This window comes from Arvicola amphibius, chromosome 13 (assembly GCF_903992535.2).
Source record: "Arvicola amphibius chromosome 13, mArvAmp1.2, whole genome shotgun sequence".
NCBI classification, from domain to species: Eukaryota; Metazoa; Chordata; class Mammalia; order Rodentia; family Cricetidae; genus Arvicola; species Arvicola amphibius.
This window is the reverse complement of record NC_052059.1, coordinates 45,809,415-45,826,440: the sequence shown is the minus strand read 5'-3', so window position 1 is coordinate 45,826,440 and position 17,026 is coordinate 45,809,415. Positions and strand designations below refer to the sequence as shown.

The window sequence follows — 17,026 nt, the reverse complement described above, 5'->3', positions numbered from 1 at the left end:
TTACTATTTTAATTAAGAAGATGCACTCTCTTTTTATCCCTGTGTTCAATGTGTCAAAGTTTGGCTGTGCTTCTTAGAGAAACACAGTATTCTGGGCTTGCCAGTCCTTGGAGATCTTGGAAGAACACGAGAAATGTGAAGGACAGGCCAGAGGCTGGCTTCTCTCAAAGTCATCTGAATTTAAACATAAACATTTATAATGTCACATGCATTGTCTTTCCTTCTATATCTATGTGACTACAGGTGGAAAACATTCAATAACTCAATGCATAAGAAGTCCCAGATACAATGTCCAGGTGAATAGTGAACAGTCCACTTTAAGGCCTTGTTTCAAATAACTTATTGATCTGAAAAGTTACCTGTGAAATAAGCAAAATTATTTTCTTAAAATATTCTTCCCCATTACACCTATTTAGATAATGTTATGTGTTCTAAAAATTCACACATGGCTTAAAATTAAGTCAGTAGGTACAGGTACTAGCCTCTAAGCCTGACACCCTGAGCTTAATACCCAGGATCCACTGACTCTTGAAAATTGTCCTGTGACCTCCACAAATGCACTGTCACACACACACACACACACACACACACACACACACACACACACACACATCATAAATAATAAATACATATTTAAGCATTACTGTACGGATATGAGCCCCATCATGCCCACCCTGAAGTTTATGATGATGTTTTACTGTGCTTCATCCCCTATCATTTTTGGTCATGACAGTGTATGAGTGTCTACACCCAAGGTATATTCCTGAAGAGAAGTGCTTTGGGCTCATCAGATGAGAGCTGATGTCTGGCTCACTCTCATCAATCTATTAGATGACTGGACTGGACATCTCATGACAATCTTTAGAACTGCTTGCTTCTGAACTCAGCCTGAAAGCCCACCTCTAGTTAACCCTGGAGAGAGGCTCCGCAGACTAGATTTGAGGACTCTGTAGATATTGGCATTATAGGCAGAGAAACAGGTAGGTGGAGTGGGTGTTTCTCTAACACGTAACTTTAGCAGCATCAGATGACAAGCTGGAAGCTACTACTGCTCTCAGGTAGCTCTCCCCGTGTGTGATATGGTTAAGATCACAAAGGTGCTTATTATTACAGAGCCTATGAATTTCATTCCTGTATTCATCATTTTCCTCTAGGCTAAGTGTAATGCTAGATATATTGAACAGAGGAATTAATAATTGAGTAGATCCTCTCAAATTTGTGTGTAGGGATATTGAAGCTATAGCAGGATAAACTTATCAGATGAGATAGTCCAGAAAGCCAGATTTAGTGGAATATTAGAGAGGAGCTGGCTTTGGATAGTGATAAGAAATTGCCAAGGGTCCCCAACTTATCCTTGCTTGGGCATATTTTCAACTCTACATAAGAATATTTTTTTTCTTTACAGTCTTAATTAGTATTAGAAAAATTATTACAAAATATTCTATTTATTTTAAATATTCTAAATATTTTTCTATACTCATAATTAAGACTTTCCTTATATAATAAAAATCCCTCCAAATAAATAATTTTGTGTTATTGTGCATTATTTATTTGTCCTATTCTATTTTTCTTTTTGTGTGTTTGAGTGTGTGTAGTTTATTTGCACATGCATGTACACATATGTGTGCCCATGTGTGGGCATGAGAGGTCAAAAGAGGCTATCAAGTGTCCAGCACTATCAGGCTATGACTTTACTTCCTCAAGACAGGTCTTCCACTGAGCCTGGAGTTAGGGTTGGTGGACAGCAATCTCCCATGATTCTCTTGTCTCTGCCTGACTCTAGGTGCTGGGGTCACAAGAGATTAAAAAAAAGTGCATGGCTATACCTAAATTCTTACATAGGGGCTTGGGTTCAAATTCAGGTCCTTATATTTTTATAGTTAGTCCTCTGACCCACCAAGCCATCTCCTGAACTTTGTTTTCTTTTTAAATAAAAATAATCACCCTAATATGTGAAGGAAAATAGAATAATTACATACCTCAGTAAAATCACATGATCAAAATCCTTCCTTTTCTTGAGAACTGTTTCTTGCCAAGTTGAAAAATGCAATAAGGCAGTTTCTAGATTTGACGTGATTTCTATCTTGTCTCCAGCTGACCATATTTCAAGGCCAGCCAATGCCACATGAATGTTCAAGGTTTTATATATCTGTCCAAAGAGGAATAATTTTCACAAAGCCAAATTGTCAGAAGTTTCTTTCATTATTACCTGTATTCCCTTGTATTAAAAAAAACAATTTTAACTTGTTATGTACATTTTAAATACCACAGCTCTTGTTTAAATTGATATACTGAACTTCAGTGACGATTATTATATAGAATACTGGGCGAATTTCCATAAATTTCAATAAAGAAACTATGATAAACTATGATAAAAATTGTTTGAAAATACTTTAAGTATAGAGATAGAAATGATAAGCATGAATGAAAATGATAGAGAAAATCATAGGATTTCATGAGCACATTAGAGGGCTATAAATAATCAGGGGAAGAATCCTGCTGGCTCAACAGAAATTACCCAGAATTATTCAGGAATTACAAAGCACTGAAAAAAATGAAACAAACAGAAGACAGGGAGGGTCTAATGCTGTGGGAGAGAGCTAAAATATTAGCCACTTTGCATATGACCCTAGTATTCAAACTTCTGAATTATGTATGCAAAACAAATGAATATTTATTTTTGTACCTCAGAGTGTGCATAGATGTTTAAGGTAGTTAGCAAAAATGCAAATAGAAAATGTCCTTCTACTGTGAAACGAGGCGCCACTAACCTAGGTGGGCCACTCTTCCCAGTGTCTTTCTCCGCATCTCCTTACCTGACTAATCTAGATGGGCCACTCCTCCCAGTGTCTTCCTCCGCATCTCCTTACCTGACTAATCTAGATGGGCCACTCCTCCCAGTGTCTTCCTCCGCATCTCCTTACCTGACTATTAGACCTGGGATGTCTCTGAATGATTCAGCAAAGGAAGATGAGTACAACTCACGGTTTGTTTTAATCATGTTTCTCATTCATTAATATTGAGATCCACTAATAATCTTAATAGATTATAGTGGAGTTGTCCTAATTCCAATGACAAGCCACAGACAATAAATCACAGACACGCCACATTCCCCAATTTTTGATACATTGCCTCATAATTTTGGTGTGAACAGAGATTTAAAAATTTTTATTACTTATTATAATTTCTGTATGTGCATGTGTGTGTGTGTGTGTGTGTGTGTGTGTGTGTGTGTGTGTGTGGTGGCAGCAGGTGCATATGGCAAACACATGTGTAGAAGTCTGAGGATAACTTAGTGGCATCTGTCCTTTCCTTCTACATTCCTGAAGATTCCAGGAGTGGAACTCAAGTTGCACCTTCACGGTTTGTGTCAAACACCTTATATTAATCCATGGAGGCATCTCACTAGTCTGCATCAGTGAGCAAGTTCTGGGATTAATTTAAATAATAAGCGTAATTTACTTAGTAAACCCAGACTTCAGCACTGTGGTTTGTTGCTGACTGTTTTGAAGCATTTTTTACTAACTAGTTGACCTAGTGGGCCTGTGGTCTATGCTGGCTCGATGTCAAGGTTATTACTACAGTCTTTTCAGAGATCTGCCATAAAAAGTCCGTTGCATTCATATTTTCAGATTGATTCAAGTTATAGCAAAACTTACCATGTTGACAAAATTGACCATTCCCCAAATTCGTTTCCTTAGCTTGTTTTGGGGTCTGTTATTCCTGTGGTACTGTAAACACAAATACAGTACTTGTTACTTACCAATATTGAGAAAAAGCCCAGAAAAATACTTCAGTTACTATTGAGATAGTGTTAAAAAAATAAAAAGAAAGAAAGAACAAAAGAAAGGAAGGGAGGATGGAAGAAGGGAAGGAAGAAAGAAAGAAAGAAAGAAAAGAAAAAGTAAAAAATGCAGCCTCTAGGGCAATAGAAAATAGTTCTCTTTCCAGTGAACTAAAAATTGAACAAATTATGCAAATTATGAAGACATAATAGATTTTTAAATAAAATAACTAGACACAGCGATCCCTGGAGAAGTGCTTTGGCTTAGCACTTTAAGGGCTTCCTTTAAATTTGGTCATCTTTTCCAATTATATTTCATTACATTTGTTGATTTTTTAAAAAAGCAACTGCTTACTATTCTTTAGAACACAATTTTATTTCCAAGCTACAACTATTAAAGTTACACAACAGCCATGCAAGCATCAGCAAGTTTACTCCCCCTGGCCCCCGAGAATCTGAACGTAAAAAAAAAAATCACAAAAATCACACAGTCAAGACAGAGCCCACATTGAGCCGTGTACCAGAGAAAGACAGGAACCTGACCATTGCTTTTCTCCAGGATAAGGCTTAGGAGGGCAAGTCGATTTAACTGCTCTGACTTTGATTCTGTTCTTATAACCATATTTCTTTTGTTAGTTATTAATGAAATGTATTGAACGATAGAGGAGGATTTTCTGTGTGAGCACACATGGTCAGTTTCCTTTCCTGCTAAAAGTCAGAGCCAAGGATGCCTTTCCTGAATCCTGCTGAAGTCTCTGAAATTCTTCTCTTGGTCCACACGTGTCTTCCTCTTAACTCTATCAAGCAGCTGTTCTTCATCTTTCTGGGTATCTTGGATGCAGTTTGATGACCAGCTTCCTTTCAAGGCGTTTCTTTACATCTTCATTTCTACTACCATTTACCCGCTCACCGCTATTTCCTTTGCTCCCACACTATCCTTAAATTCTAAGGGGTAAATATGATTTCTAATAGTCAGGTGGGAGGGGTTGCCTAAAATACACTGTAGAAAAAGAGTCTGGGGCTGTCTGGGAGACCACAGGGTTAAGGTTTGCAACCCAAGGAGAGTAGAGGGGAATGATGGGTTGGAGCCTTGTGCCTTTACTTCCAACCCTTTATTCAGTGTTTGGTGTTGCCTGACAGTTAGACAAGTGTGTTCTTCTTTCTCCTTGAAGTTCTTATGTCAGGGGTACCAACTGTATTTTAAATGATGGCCCCCATCCTTGTCACTGCCAAATACTTTGTGCCAAATTTGAGGATGATATTTTCACTGAAGTTTTAAATGTATTTTCCTTGAAACATACACAATCTCCTATTGCTTATAGCACATGCCCTGTAAATTTCACAGAGTTAATGTATCTCTTTGCTTCAGCTGATCTGAAAACCATATACATCTCCCTTTGTCTTTAGAGTTTTAAATTTTCATACATAGCTATCTGATTTAACATTTCTATTTCTGGGAAACTCTTAAGGATTGCTTGTCAGATACCCTCTGACATCAGATTACCTGTATGCTCTCTCCCCTGCCTGTTCATCTGGTGTTCATGTCCATTACTTCTTTCACAGTTTGTACTCTTTACTTCCCTGTGCTCTGTAAGCAATTTCCTTGATTCGTCCTCTGCTTCCCACAGTCTCTCTTCTCGTGTGTTTAATCTCCATTTAATTCACTAGAAGATACACACTTTTTCCCCCTTACAGATTCTAAAGTAGTTTTTCAGAAAGCCCATTCTTTATGCAGTCTCTCTTTTACTATCCTATTTATTTTGCTCTATCCATTTTTCATATTTTCAATGACTTTATCTACACCTCTATTATATGGTATAACTGAATCATTGGCTGATTGATAGCTCTTGAACAGCTAACCCATCTCCTATTACTCTAGTCGACCTCAAGAGGTCTATTTTATCTAGGGCTACTGAAGTGGCTTTGTTGGGAAATTTCTGTTCGTGCTTTCTCCAAACAGTTTTTATGTTGAAAATTTTGCTTAGCCTATCAGCAGCTGAACAACAGATGCTGTTGTGGAGCATCTGTGCAAAGCACAGACCTGGGATCTGCCATCCCACAGTTGCCATTTTCCCTGCCATGGCTACAGGCAGGCAAGAAATGCTCTCTATCTTCTGCGGTTCTTGGGGAGATCTTCAGTGATAGGGTTGACCTCATGGCTAGAGGTACCACTGAGAAGAATTAATTCCTCCTTTATTAAAATGTTCACATCCTTAATTATGTCTTCCCATATGTTCTAAATACAGGTACACAACCTTCGAAGTTTACTTCCTATTCTGAAGAAGATTTTTCTCCTTAACTTTTAGCATCTGAAAGTTTTCAATGTCTTCTGTTGAGTTCAAGTCTAGATTATCGATCTGTTTTCAAGGTTTTATAAATTGTTCAAAACTTCTATTAGTCACAGTAGGAAGGGGGGTTCTAGTTAATCTGCAAGACAGTGAAGAGACTCAAGAGTTTCTTATAATACGTATGTTTTGAGGAATTGAAAGCAGACACGTGAATCCAGAAGGGAAATTAGTGGAATTTCCTCCTCTCTAAACGAGAACCACAGATTTGTTTTATAGAGAAATAAAGAGTCTGCTGTCCCTCAGAGAACTCACCACATAGTCATCAACAACAATGAACAGCTCAATAAATTTTTCTTTGTGGAAGCCCTGAAAACAGACAAAAAGTTATATGAAACCTACCACCAGTTCACTAGAAAGCAACAACTTTTCATTATAAGGAATCTTAATGCTATTGCATTTGAAAGTGAGGCAAATGAGTACATCGAATATGTCTATGAACTTTTATTATTAAAGCCCTGGACCTACACACTAAATTTTAATAATCCTTGAGTAACATTCCATCATCTACCATTTTGCCTTTTTTGTTTAGTCTTCCAGCTCAAAATAAGAGTTGTAAATTATTACAAATTAAGTAGTTTTATATTTTAGGTTTCTTGTTTTCAAAACAGTTAGTAACTAAGCCCATGTGCCACTAGCCCATATATTTGTGTACTTATATCTATATATGCAACCATACATAAGTTTATGTCTGCATCCATGTATGTGTAACTGAGAAATAATGAAGAATGGCCATATTTCTCCTCGGTGTTCCTCACCCCTTTTCACTATGTGCTGTTCTTAGCTCCAAGGACACTTATAAGCACTGCTAATTATAGACCTTTCCTTTATAGGAAGCACAAATAGAAAATGCTTGAGTTTTTAGTTCTATGGAGCAAGTGCATTTTCCAAACAGTGTCCAGGGCTACTCCTCATGGTTTGACTAAGTCATTCTTTGCTGAACTATGTGATTATTTATCCAACGAGGTAGTCAACAAAGAAATACCTGTGAGGTATATGATGTCTTAGACCCCCACTATCTAGACCCTGGGCGTGAGAAGGAAAGCAAGTCTTCCAGCTAACATCTAGGGGAGAGTAAAAAAGACAACATCTGATTGTGGGGAAGCCTAAAAGCGCTGAGCATCTTGCCGTCATCCCACCAGAAACTAAACTTGTTATCATCCTTGGTGGTCTTTTATCATAACATTTGAGTCTGATGTAAGAGGTGAGTTTGTCATCATCAGCTTCTCCCAAAGTGGTAAGAAACAGTAGGCTAGGGTACTGCAAACATGCCTTTTCCAGTTGCTTGCAGCCTTAACGCTGCCATTGTGTAAAGAGGATGGGAAGCTTTCTCCTTTATTGAAACTGATGGAACAAACTGGAATTTGCTCAAGAGGAAAAACTGCTTTCGACATAGATATGAAGAAGTTTGAAGTTCAGCCTTTGGATCATGAGTTTCCAGTTTAGAAGAGGATCCGTGTTCCACTAGCTGTGTGCACAGACTTTTTCTTGAAGGATCATAAAGGAAATCGGAAGTATTTTTTTTTTCTTAAAGAGGATTTAGAATACTCACTTCCAGTTTGTGCTCGTTTATGTTTTTAACATCTATTGGAGCAGACTTCTTGGTAAAATTGAGCCCTGCACAGGAGTAGTTGGTAGCATAGGGCGCCTTAATGTTGTATTTGAACACCAAATGTTCTCCGTCATCTGAGTATTTCACCGGTTCAATGAGATACCGTTGGTCATTCACTCTGAAGAAACCCCTGTGGAAAATGGCAACACAACATTTCAAATCTGTAGCTTTCTCTCTCTATTTTATTAACATTAGCCCTCTTTGAAAGGGAAACTACTGGATCCAAAACTTCCTGAGCAAACAAGTGACCCAGCCTGTGGCCGTTGACTGAGTCAACTTAATCTTTGTCTTCTAAAGCTTGTCAGCATGATTTCTGCTTAGAGAATAGGTCAAAAACAGTTTTCATCCAAGGGAGAGCGAGCCCCTACCTCTTTCCTTTTAAGAGGTCAGGAGAAGCACCACCTCTATGGGGTCAGATAGTCCAAGGTCATGGGCAGGGCAAATACTCACTACTGCAGTATCTGTGATTGCCACGAAGTTTTTGCACACATTTGATAAATTTATCATGTGCTAACTGTAGAGTGGGTATCTAAAGGTACAGAAACTACTGCCTGGTTGTTTGGTAATAAAAGAGGTTCTCACTCATGAGCACTCTGGGAGCTCCTTAAACAAAGTAAAAAAAAATGAAAACAGAACTTTTTTTTCTCTTATGCCTTCCATCTCTCCTCACATCTTCCATTCTTATATTTAAGTCCAAAACTAACAGAAAAATTATAATCTTTATTTCTATTTTTTTATTTTCTAAACCAGAATGGGTCTGGCATAGTTTAAAGAAAAATGACTGGAACACCCACAGACCTCAGAGTCAGAAGACCTGTACTGGGGGGATCAGCTGAATACTTGCAAGTTCTGTGCTCCTAAGCAGCTGGGTGCTTTTGGTATCCTGACCACAAATATAAAAGTGCATGCTAGTGCTCTGGAATTGACCAGCTCTGAATCCTTCCATCCTGTGCTGGACTCACCTTCTTGAGGGCTGTGTTTCTGGCACCTTGGTATTGAGCATCAAGCACAGGCTGGAGTCCACACGCATGATTGAGAGCACACGGCACCCCCCTTTTCACTACCTTTTAAGCTTACTAGATTAGTGAAAAGAAATCAGCCAAGTGTTTGCCATTGAAATCTCTAGGACATGAGTTAGGAAGGTACTCTGCCTTACCTCAGACCGTTGCAAGTGCTGATACTAGCCGCAGAATCGAATTCATGTATGACAGACCCTTGGTAAAAGCAATGATCCTAAAACAGAAGAGTCGGTTAAGGCAGGTATCAGTACCGGGACTGGAAAAATATTGGTAGCTAGCAATTTCTGTTGAGAATAAACCAGTATTTCATAAGTGATATTTGCCTTGAGTTTCTACACAGCATTCGTTTAAGACATTTGAAACTGATTTAGAGACCTTTAGTTCTAATTGATTGACTACTTTGGGTAAACCCATATATAAATTCTTTCCTCATACATTTATCTATTAGGTGACAAGACCAGTTTCAGATATGACTCCTTCTCTTATAAATACGACTCCTTATCTTATAAATATGACTCCTTCTGTCATCCTCAAATCCTCGACAAATTTCTGTCGTTTCGCACGCTGCCTATTAAATCAAGCCAAACTTTTGATGGTTCTAAAATTAGATCTTGCTCTCCAGCCTTTCCTCCCCAATGCCCTTCTCTCTTGTTTCTCTGCTTCAGTCCAGCTGGTGTCTTCATTACTCCTGCTTGGTGCATTGCTCACAGTAATTCCATCAGGTGACGACACTTTTCATCTCTTCTGTCTGCACATCGGCCCATAGGTGACACTTTTTGTGACCTTTTGAGTACCTTTCACTTGCTAGTCTGTGTTCCTTTTGTCCTCTATTTTAAGCTGGCATGGTGATATGGATCTTAAAGAAGTTTAAAGTTGATTTATGTGGAGGAAATAGGGTTCTAAAAGGCTACTTTTGGGCAGAGGAAGTCATTCCCTTGTTTAAGGGATATAGATAGAGAGTTCTGCAAAGGCGATGTGAAAAAGGGCAGATTCTCTAACTCTAGAATAGTAGTAATGGTTGATGAAAAGCTTCCCCTGGAGAATGAAGAAAAGACTTTCATGATAATGTACCAGTGGGATGGGCAGGTTTCACAGACCAGTGTAGCTTTGGAAAGTTATTTCATGTAGTTAGACTTACTTAATTACAATCCCATCAAGATATGCTATGTTTATTTTGGCTCCTGCTCAGCTTTCTTTCACTTATTACCATTGTGAATATCCAGAAACCTTAGCAAAGAAAGATAGGAAACAATCTTTGCTCTGCTTGTTAGGAGGTGATCAGCTCCTGGCGGGGCTCAACAGGTGCTTTGTTCCATCCTATCACCATTTAGTAAAAGTAGTCAACTCAGGGCTAGTTCTGTTACAGAAGCTTTGAAATAGCCTGTAAATCTGGCATTGCTGTTTAAAACCATGCCAGGAAGTAACAGTTTCAGAGAGGAGCAGAGGGAAGTTTTACAAGGTACCAAGATCGGTGGATGTTTGATGAGCATCTCTCCCTTTACATTGTAGTATGTCTCACTGTAATTTGAGGTGAGGAATTCCCTGAAAGAGAGAAGTAATGAGATTTATTAATTCTAAAATCATTACACACAAAACCAGTCATATGGTTGTAAAGCCTCAAAGATGCCTTCGAATCTCAAGAAGTTCTTTTCTGTACACACACACACACACACACACACACACACACACACTTATAAACAATATCAAGCATGTTGATGGGAAACCATTCAAAAACTGAATCTCATACTATTAGGCATGCTACAGAAAATTTGGGGAAAAATGTGGCATTTTACCAAAGCAGTATTCTTAAAACTTTGGAAAAATAATTTGTGAATTGCAAATAGGTTTCAAACCTAATCATGAGAGGGTAGCTCAACATTTAAAACCAACAAGTGTCAATCACACTATGATCATTGTACAGAATGTCTGCTTCAGATACGACACTAGTGTGTATAAATGTGACTCCTTCTGTTTGCCTTCAGATCTTCGATACACTGATCCACTTGTGCTATGACAAAGTAATCCTAAAACACTTCTCAGTGAACTTTTCTAATCTGATAAAGTAACACAAAGACAGATCTTTGGGTATTAAATAAACTGAGTCATGATAAGAAGCCCTTTGACATGCCAACCAGATCTTTCCACATTGATTTATAGAGTCAATAAAATCCCAACTAAAGTTTCAGCAGATGGTTTCTTTAATTGACAAGATGAACTTAAACTTACAAAAAAATGCATCACGACCTTCAGCATGCTTTTTTGTTTGTTTTAATGCATACACTTTATACGGATATTTAGGAAAACAAGAAACAACAGTGAAGAAGATCACATAGAAATTTCTCTGTAATTACTAGCTTCCTTCATACTGAGAATGAGCAGTAACTCAAGTATGTATCAGTATGCTAATAGTCTTCTCAGAGAGACAAGATGGCACTCAAAATGCCCCCTATCAAAATAGGAAGAGCAAATTAGTAAACAGAGAGCAGAATATATAAGCTTTTTGCTGCTAAGATATGACAGGTTTATATTTGAAGAGGAGGAATTCATGAAGATTTGAGGAATTCACATTATTGGTAATATGTACAAAAATGGGGCTACTATATTATCTACTCCTATAAGATATGCCACCACATAGAACTTACCTTGATCTAAGCTGAGTATGGTAGTGGACACCTGTAATCCTAGCACTAGAGAGGCAGAGGCAGGAGTTCAGGGTCATCCTCATCTACATAGTGAATATGAGGATATCCTGGGCTATTGAAACAAAACAGGACAACTTACCTTGATTTCAGAAGGTGAAGGATTAAAGTTTTTCTGCCCAATTTTATTTCATACAACAATTCTTCTTCATATGCCTCCTGGAAAACAAGATTCTTCCTATGACTTTGACATCTGCTTATATAGAGGCTGGGTGGAGCATGGCTCAGGGGCCATAACCCACCTATAGCTCCCCATAGTAACTTCAGGGAAGAAACACCGAAAAGGTGAACTTAAAGAGAGACAGAATTGTAAAGATGATTTTTACCAATTATATTTTAATTAAAAAGACATTTCTACTAAAGAAATAAAATGGATAATTTATATTCACCCTTCATTTAGGAAAGTATAAATCACTTTATAGCCAAGTACTAATTCATATTAACTTGTCTTTATAAAAGACCTTTACTTTTTGTATTTAAAAACGTTTTGTGTGTATATTCTCCATATTCTTCCTCTTGTCATCATAATTCTTTACCACTTCCTCTTATAATTAGTCTCTTATAGAAGGTTTTTCATATCTGTCATACATAAATCTGAAAAGAACTTAATTTATTTACTCTATATTTATTATCAGAAATTTAGTTTGGGATGTTCATTGAAACTAGAGTTGTACTGTATACAACTTGGATAAAATAAGTAAGGCTTTTGATATGTGCTGGCAAGATGCTCTGAAGAAAAGGAACATAGATTTAGAAATTCTACCAGCACAGTCCATTGCAGTCATGGCTGGGAATGCCAACAGAAGTATCTAGTTCTGACTGGTCGGCTTTATTAGCTGTAGATGCTGTCAGTAATGAACAAATTCTAGCTCTCTCTTGCCTTTGATGACTATTGGCACAGCTGTTTTCTCCTGGTATAGTTATTAGGAATTTTCTGAATTTTTGATTCATCATGGTTTTGCTTTAATACTTTGTGAGAATACTGTATACTTCTGGTTCATAATTGCTGCTCATATGTGTTGTCCATTCCTAAGTTAGTTCTTAATTTGTCGGACAAAACTACTTCTTCAGGAACAGAAATTAATTGATGTGGGATTCCCCTCTGTATTCTGTGAATAGCACTGATTGATAAAGGAACTGCTTTGGGCCTATAGCATGGCTATAGGAGAACAGAGCTAGGTGGGGAAAACTAAACTGAATGCTTGGAGGAAGAAGGCAGAGTCAGGGAGAAGCCATGTAGCCCCACTGGAGCCACATGGAATTTTAGCTGGTAAACCACAGCCACGTGGGCAATACACAGATTAGTAGAAATGAGCTAAATTAATATGTAACAGTTAGCTAATAAGAAGCTAAAGCTAATAGGCCAAGCAGTGATTTAATTAATACAGTTTCTCTGTGTGATTATTTCAGGCATGAGCAGTCAGGAACCAACAAGTGGACTCCCTCAAACAAATAAAATCAATAGAGTAAGATTTTAAAACCACTTGAGATTATAATGTTGAGTTCCCACCCAAACTTCCTATTATCAGCATATTATATAATTTTCACAACTCATGAACCAAGACTATATTATCCTTAAAGTCCACATGCATTTTTATGCTCTAACTTTTACTGACTGTCTTTCTGTCCTTTTTGGTTTTACACAGTCCTATCCCCTATGCCCTGTGATTGTTGTCTGTCATATCCCCTTGCTTTCTCAAGCCACGAGTTTCATGGATTTTCCCTGGTTTTGATGGCTTGGACATTTTTGTCTTGCATTCATCAGTTGTCTTATAAGATGTCTCTTGAGTTTTTGAATGCTCTATGAAGGCCTGACTGCAGTTTATGTTTTTTTTCAATGAAAACCACTAAAGACAGTACCACAGTGTCACCTCAAGAGTTCGTACTGTCAACATGACTTCTTATGGGTGATGCTGGCCTTGGTCACCTGGCAGACATATTATTTATTCACAATTTTGTCTCTGTAGAGTGACTTTTCTTCTGCCCTATGCTTCACTCTTTGGAATGAAATCAGAGTGTGAAGCCCATGGTTAAGGGGTGAAGACCAACACCATACCTCCTGGAGAGGGGGAGATGGCTAGAAATACTCAGTTCTTCTGTATGGAACACTGGTCTATCCTCCAATGTGGACTTATTTATTCTCTAATTTATTTATATAAGTAAAGCCTCATGGATACTTCATAATTTATATTGCAGCATAAATAAACAACCATAATTTATCTTATTATTCATATTGTCTCATATTTTCTTTTAGGGGCTCTATAAGTTGGCTCTTGATTTCGTTTTATATGTCCCCACCAAATTGGATTTGGAGTTGGCGGCAGGTCTTTTGCTGCATGGGGGGAGGACACGACACTTTTCAGTTCCAGGCTCACCTCACACATTTCAATTTTACACAGTCAGAGTAAAGCTTCTGATATAAAGTTTGACTATCATAAGACAACTGTTCATGTGCAGTGGACAATAGGAAGCAGAGTCCCCCTTTGGCTAGGTATTAAACTTTTAACTACATAAAGGCCTGCAAAAAATGAGGTAAGAGTTGAATATCAGAAGGAAAAGCACAGAGAGCTGCCTCATTGTTGCGTTAAGTCATGAGACCATGTGAAAAGCTGAAATATAGCTTTCTAATGACTGAGAAATCCAAAAAGAGAGGGTAGGAAAAACGAGCTGCCACCATGGGAAAGGGAAGAAAGGTCATGGCACCAGGAGAAGTTTGTCCTCGGTCATTTTCAGAACAGAAGACCTGTTAGTATTTTCTGTGAAGCCAAGTTAGAATCTAGGACGTAACATGCAAGTATCTAATTATAACTTTCTGAGGACACACATCTAAGATCTTTATAATCTTGGATATTGAATCAATTATAATGCTTGTTCCATCTTATGTATATTGTCTTATATAGTAAATATTCTTTTGAAAGTAATCTTTTAGGCATTTTTAAATGTTAATACTCAATGAGGACCTTTGCAAGGTAAGGTGCATTTTGTTCCTGTGAAAGCTGTCCCATTGGGGTGCAGAATCTGTATGGCAAATAAGTCTGCCACTGAACATCCACAAAAGCAAAATAATGGCTGGAGAGTGTACACCAAGGTCACCAGCTCAGAAAAAAATGAGGGTGCATTACACAAGTCTGCAAAGAAAAATAGGAAATAGTTCCCTCAAAGCCTGAGCAGTCCTCTTTTTTGTTTGCTAACCCACTGAGGGTCAGTTACCCACAAGCATATGCTGTAAACCAACCAGAGGTCCTCTACAAAACTGAAACCCATATTTGCTTCATCCTTACTCCTGCTCAGAGGCAGAGGCAGCTTTCTGTGCTGTCAGAACACGGACAAAAGAATGGCATGGCAAACAATGCCTTGGAAACTGTGAGAGAAGCTCCAGGAAAAGGGCAGAGGGCCTTTAACCTCAAGTGCATTTCGTTCCCTGGATTGTTCTTCGGCATGACTTCATGCCTCCTGTGTTAAACATTTACATTCAATTTGTAAGACATGTTTATTCTTGTTGGGTGTCAGAACATAGCTACAGAACCCAGTCTGGTGAAAGTGCACCCTGAATCCGGAGATGGGCCTTCTGCCTTGCTTCCATGCTTTCCCAGACAAAATCTACAAAGTATGTGCCAGGCAACTGTGTTTACATTGGTCTGCCTTAAGAAAGTCCTGGGAAAGGGCTACGCTGTCAATAGTTAGTGCGTGCTCACTGCCATTTATTTACATGTTTTTTTTTCTAATCATGTTTTTCTAAACTCAAACAACCTTCCTTGGATCATCATTGCTTTCTTTGTTACATTTGTGTATAAAAGTACAGTGAGACTGAACTAAGATTGTCTACAGCACGAGAGTGTAGTTCACCGTGTTCTTTAAGGTTCTCAAAGACAGATCTGCATAGGCTGGTGGAAAGTCACTACTGCACATCTGCGAAAGCCATTAAGTCATATTTATTAAGTCAAAACACTTACCGGCATATCTGAGTCATGGGTGTGCTCAAGATCCCGCTTCCGTATCGGGGGAAGCTTTTTAGGACGAACCAGTTGTTGACCCTCTACTCCAACAATCCCCTTTTCTAGAAGAAAGCATAAAGAAAGGAAAATCCATGTATGATGACAGCCCACCCTCCAGTGACTAACAAATGGATTGATGCTCATCTAGCTCATGTGTTTTCAATTGCCAGCCATGCAGTCACATCATCCTTGGTGATGGGAGAAAGTTGAGATGGCTATTTATAGGTGAGGGAGACATAAGCAACACCAGCGGAAGAAGGACAAAGATACAGTGTCCTATGGCTATTTTCACCTTTGTTATTTTTATTTTCTACATTTCTCTCCAGATGCTGCCTCCTGTTAAAGCCTTTACTGGAATGACCTATTTCAACATTAAATAACTCTTTTTCCCCTCAGTGAGCTTTGCATTAGAAGTCTTAACTCTCATAGGTAAAGTTCAAAGCTTCCACTGCTGAGATAATCTTAGATAGCCCCACGACCATGCTAAACATTATCTTTTGTCATGTGCTATCACATTGGCAGTCAGATATGAGTTTATTCTGAATTGTGTATAGCAATAAATATAGAATAATATGGATTTCTGGAATGTAGTCAGATTTGAATCAAGGGTTCACCAGTTTATGAGCTGTATGATCACTAGTATTTTATCGAATCTCATCTGCCAATAGTATTTTCATATTCTTTATAACTAAAAGGGAAAATAGTATAGCATTTTAAACATTCACCATGACATAAAAGGTAGCTAAGGACCAGCACAGTGTCTGTTCTTCTACAGGTGTTTTATCAATATTCATTTCTGTCCCTGTCTCATTATGATCAGTGTTTAAGAGTGATAAGGGCTTTCACAGACTCATTAAATCTCATGACCAGTGCTAACACAATCTAAGCCTCAGGCAAGTCACCAATGCAGTTAGAGCTTTCATAACTTACAGTTTAAATATTGTAGCTAAAGAGATCGTGGATCAGGTGTAATAAATAAACCTCGCAGAAAAGAGTAACACATACCTTCAATCTGAGAAATAAGTACAGTCATCCAAAATATACGTATGGGGAACATTCTGAATGGTTATCTGAGAAAAGCTGCACCCTACTCCTTGTTCTTGCTTCCACTGCAAGGATGCCCAGCCTAGAAGGTAGATGGGCAGTTTTGATCCTCCACAGGAAACCCTCCTCGACCCAGTTAACTCATGAACGGCTTGAGGCTAAAACTCAGGGGTGGACATAATGTACCAATTAAAGACAACATTTGAGATACTGGGGGTGGAAGTGGACTTGGCACAGATCCTACTTCATGTCTAATAGGATCATAGAGGTTTTAAGACTTTTGAAGTTAGAAGAGTCAAAAATGTTTTAGGAAAAGAAATCATTGAAGTCTATTTATATTGGTTAAGGTAGGTGAAATAGAAGACCACATATAAAAATCACTTGAGAACACTGAACGACAACAAAAAACCAAACAATAACAATAAAATCCCCCAAAATAGAAAAGTCAAAAATGTATGCATGTTACAAATCATATATTAAAAACAAAAGGCATATTGAAAGGGAGATTTAAGTAGCACTATAGTGTAG

At 38.1% G+C, this 17,026-nt stretch overlaps 1 protein-coding gene across 1 annotated transcript in view; it reads right to left on the bottom strand.

Moving 5' to 3' along the window:
• The window catches only part of Adam7 (ADAM metallopeptidase domain 7), a 34,213-nt gene extending 17,702 nt beyond the window's left edge, over nucleotides 1-16,511 (bottom strand). Inside the window, exons 1-9 of the mRNA XM_038310570.1 lie at nucleotides 16,460-16,511; nucleotides 15,413-15,516; nucleotides 11,542-11,618; nucleotides 10,224-10,302; nucleotides 8,898-8,974; nucleotides 7,682-7,871; nucleotides 6,385-6,438; nucleotides 3,660-3,731; nucleotides 1,980-2,149 (exon numbers count right to left, since the gene is read on the bottom strand). Of these exons, the coding sequence (XP_038166498.1) occupies nucleotides 1,980-2,149; nucleotides 3,660-3,731; nucleotides 6,385-6,438; nucleotides 7,682-7,871; nucleotides 8,898-8,974; nucleotides 10,224-10,302; nucleotides 11,542-11,618; nucleotides 15,413-15,516; nucleotides 16,460-16,511 (875 nt within the window). The remainder of the gene's footprint in view (nucleotides 1-1,979; nucleotides 2,150-3,659; nucleotides 3,732-6,384; nucleotides 6,439-7,681; nucleotides 7,872-8,897; nucleotides 8,975-10,223; nucleotides 10,303-11,541; nucleotides 11,619-15,412; nucleotides 15,517-16,459) is intronic.
• Nucleotides 16,512-17,026: the final 515 nt, after the last annotated feature.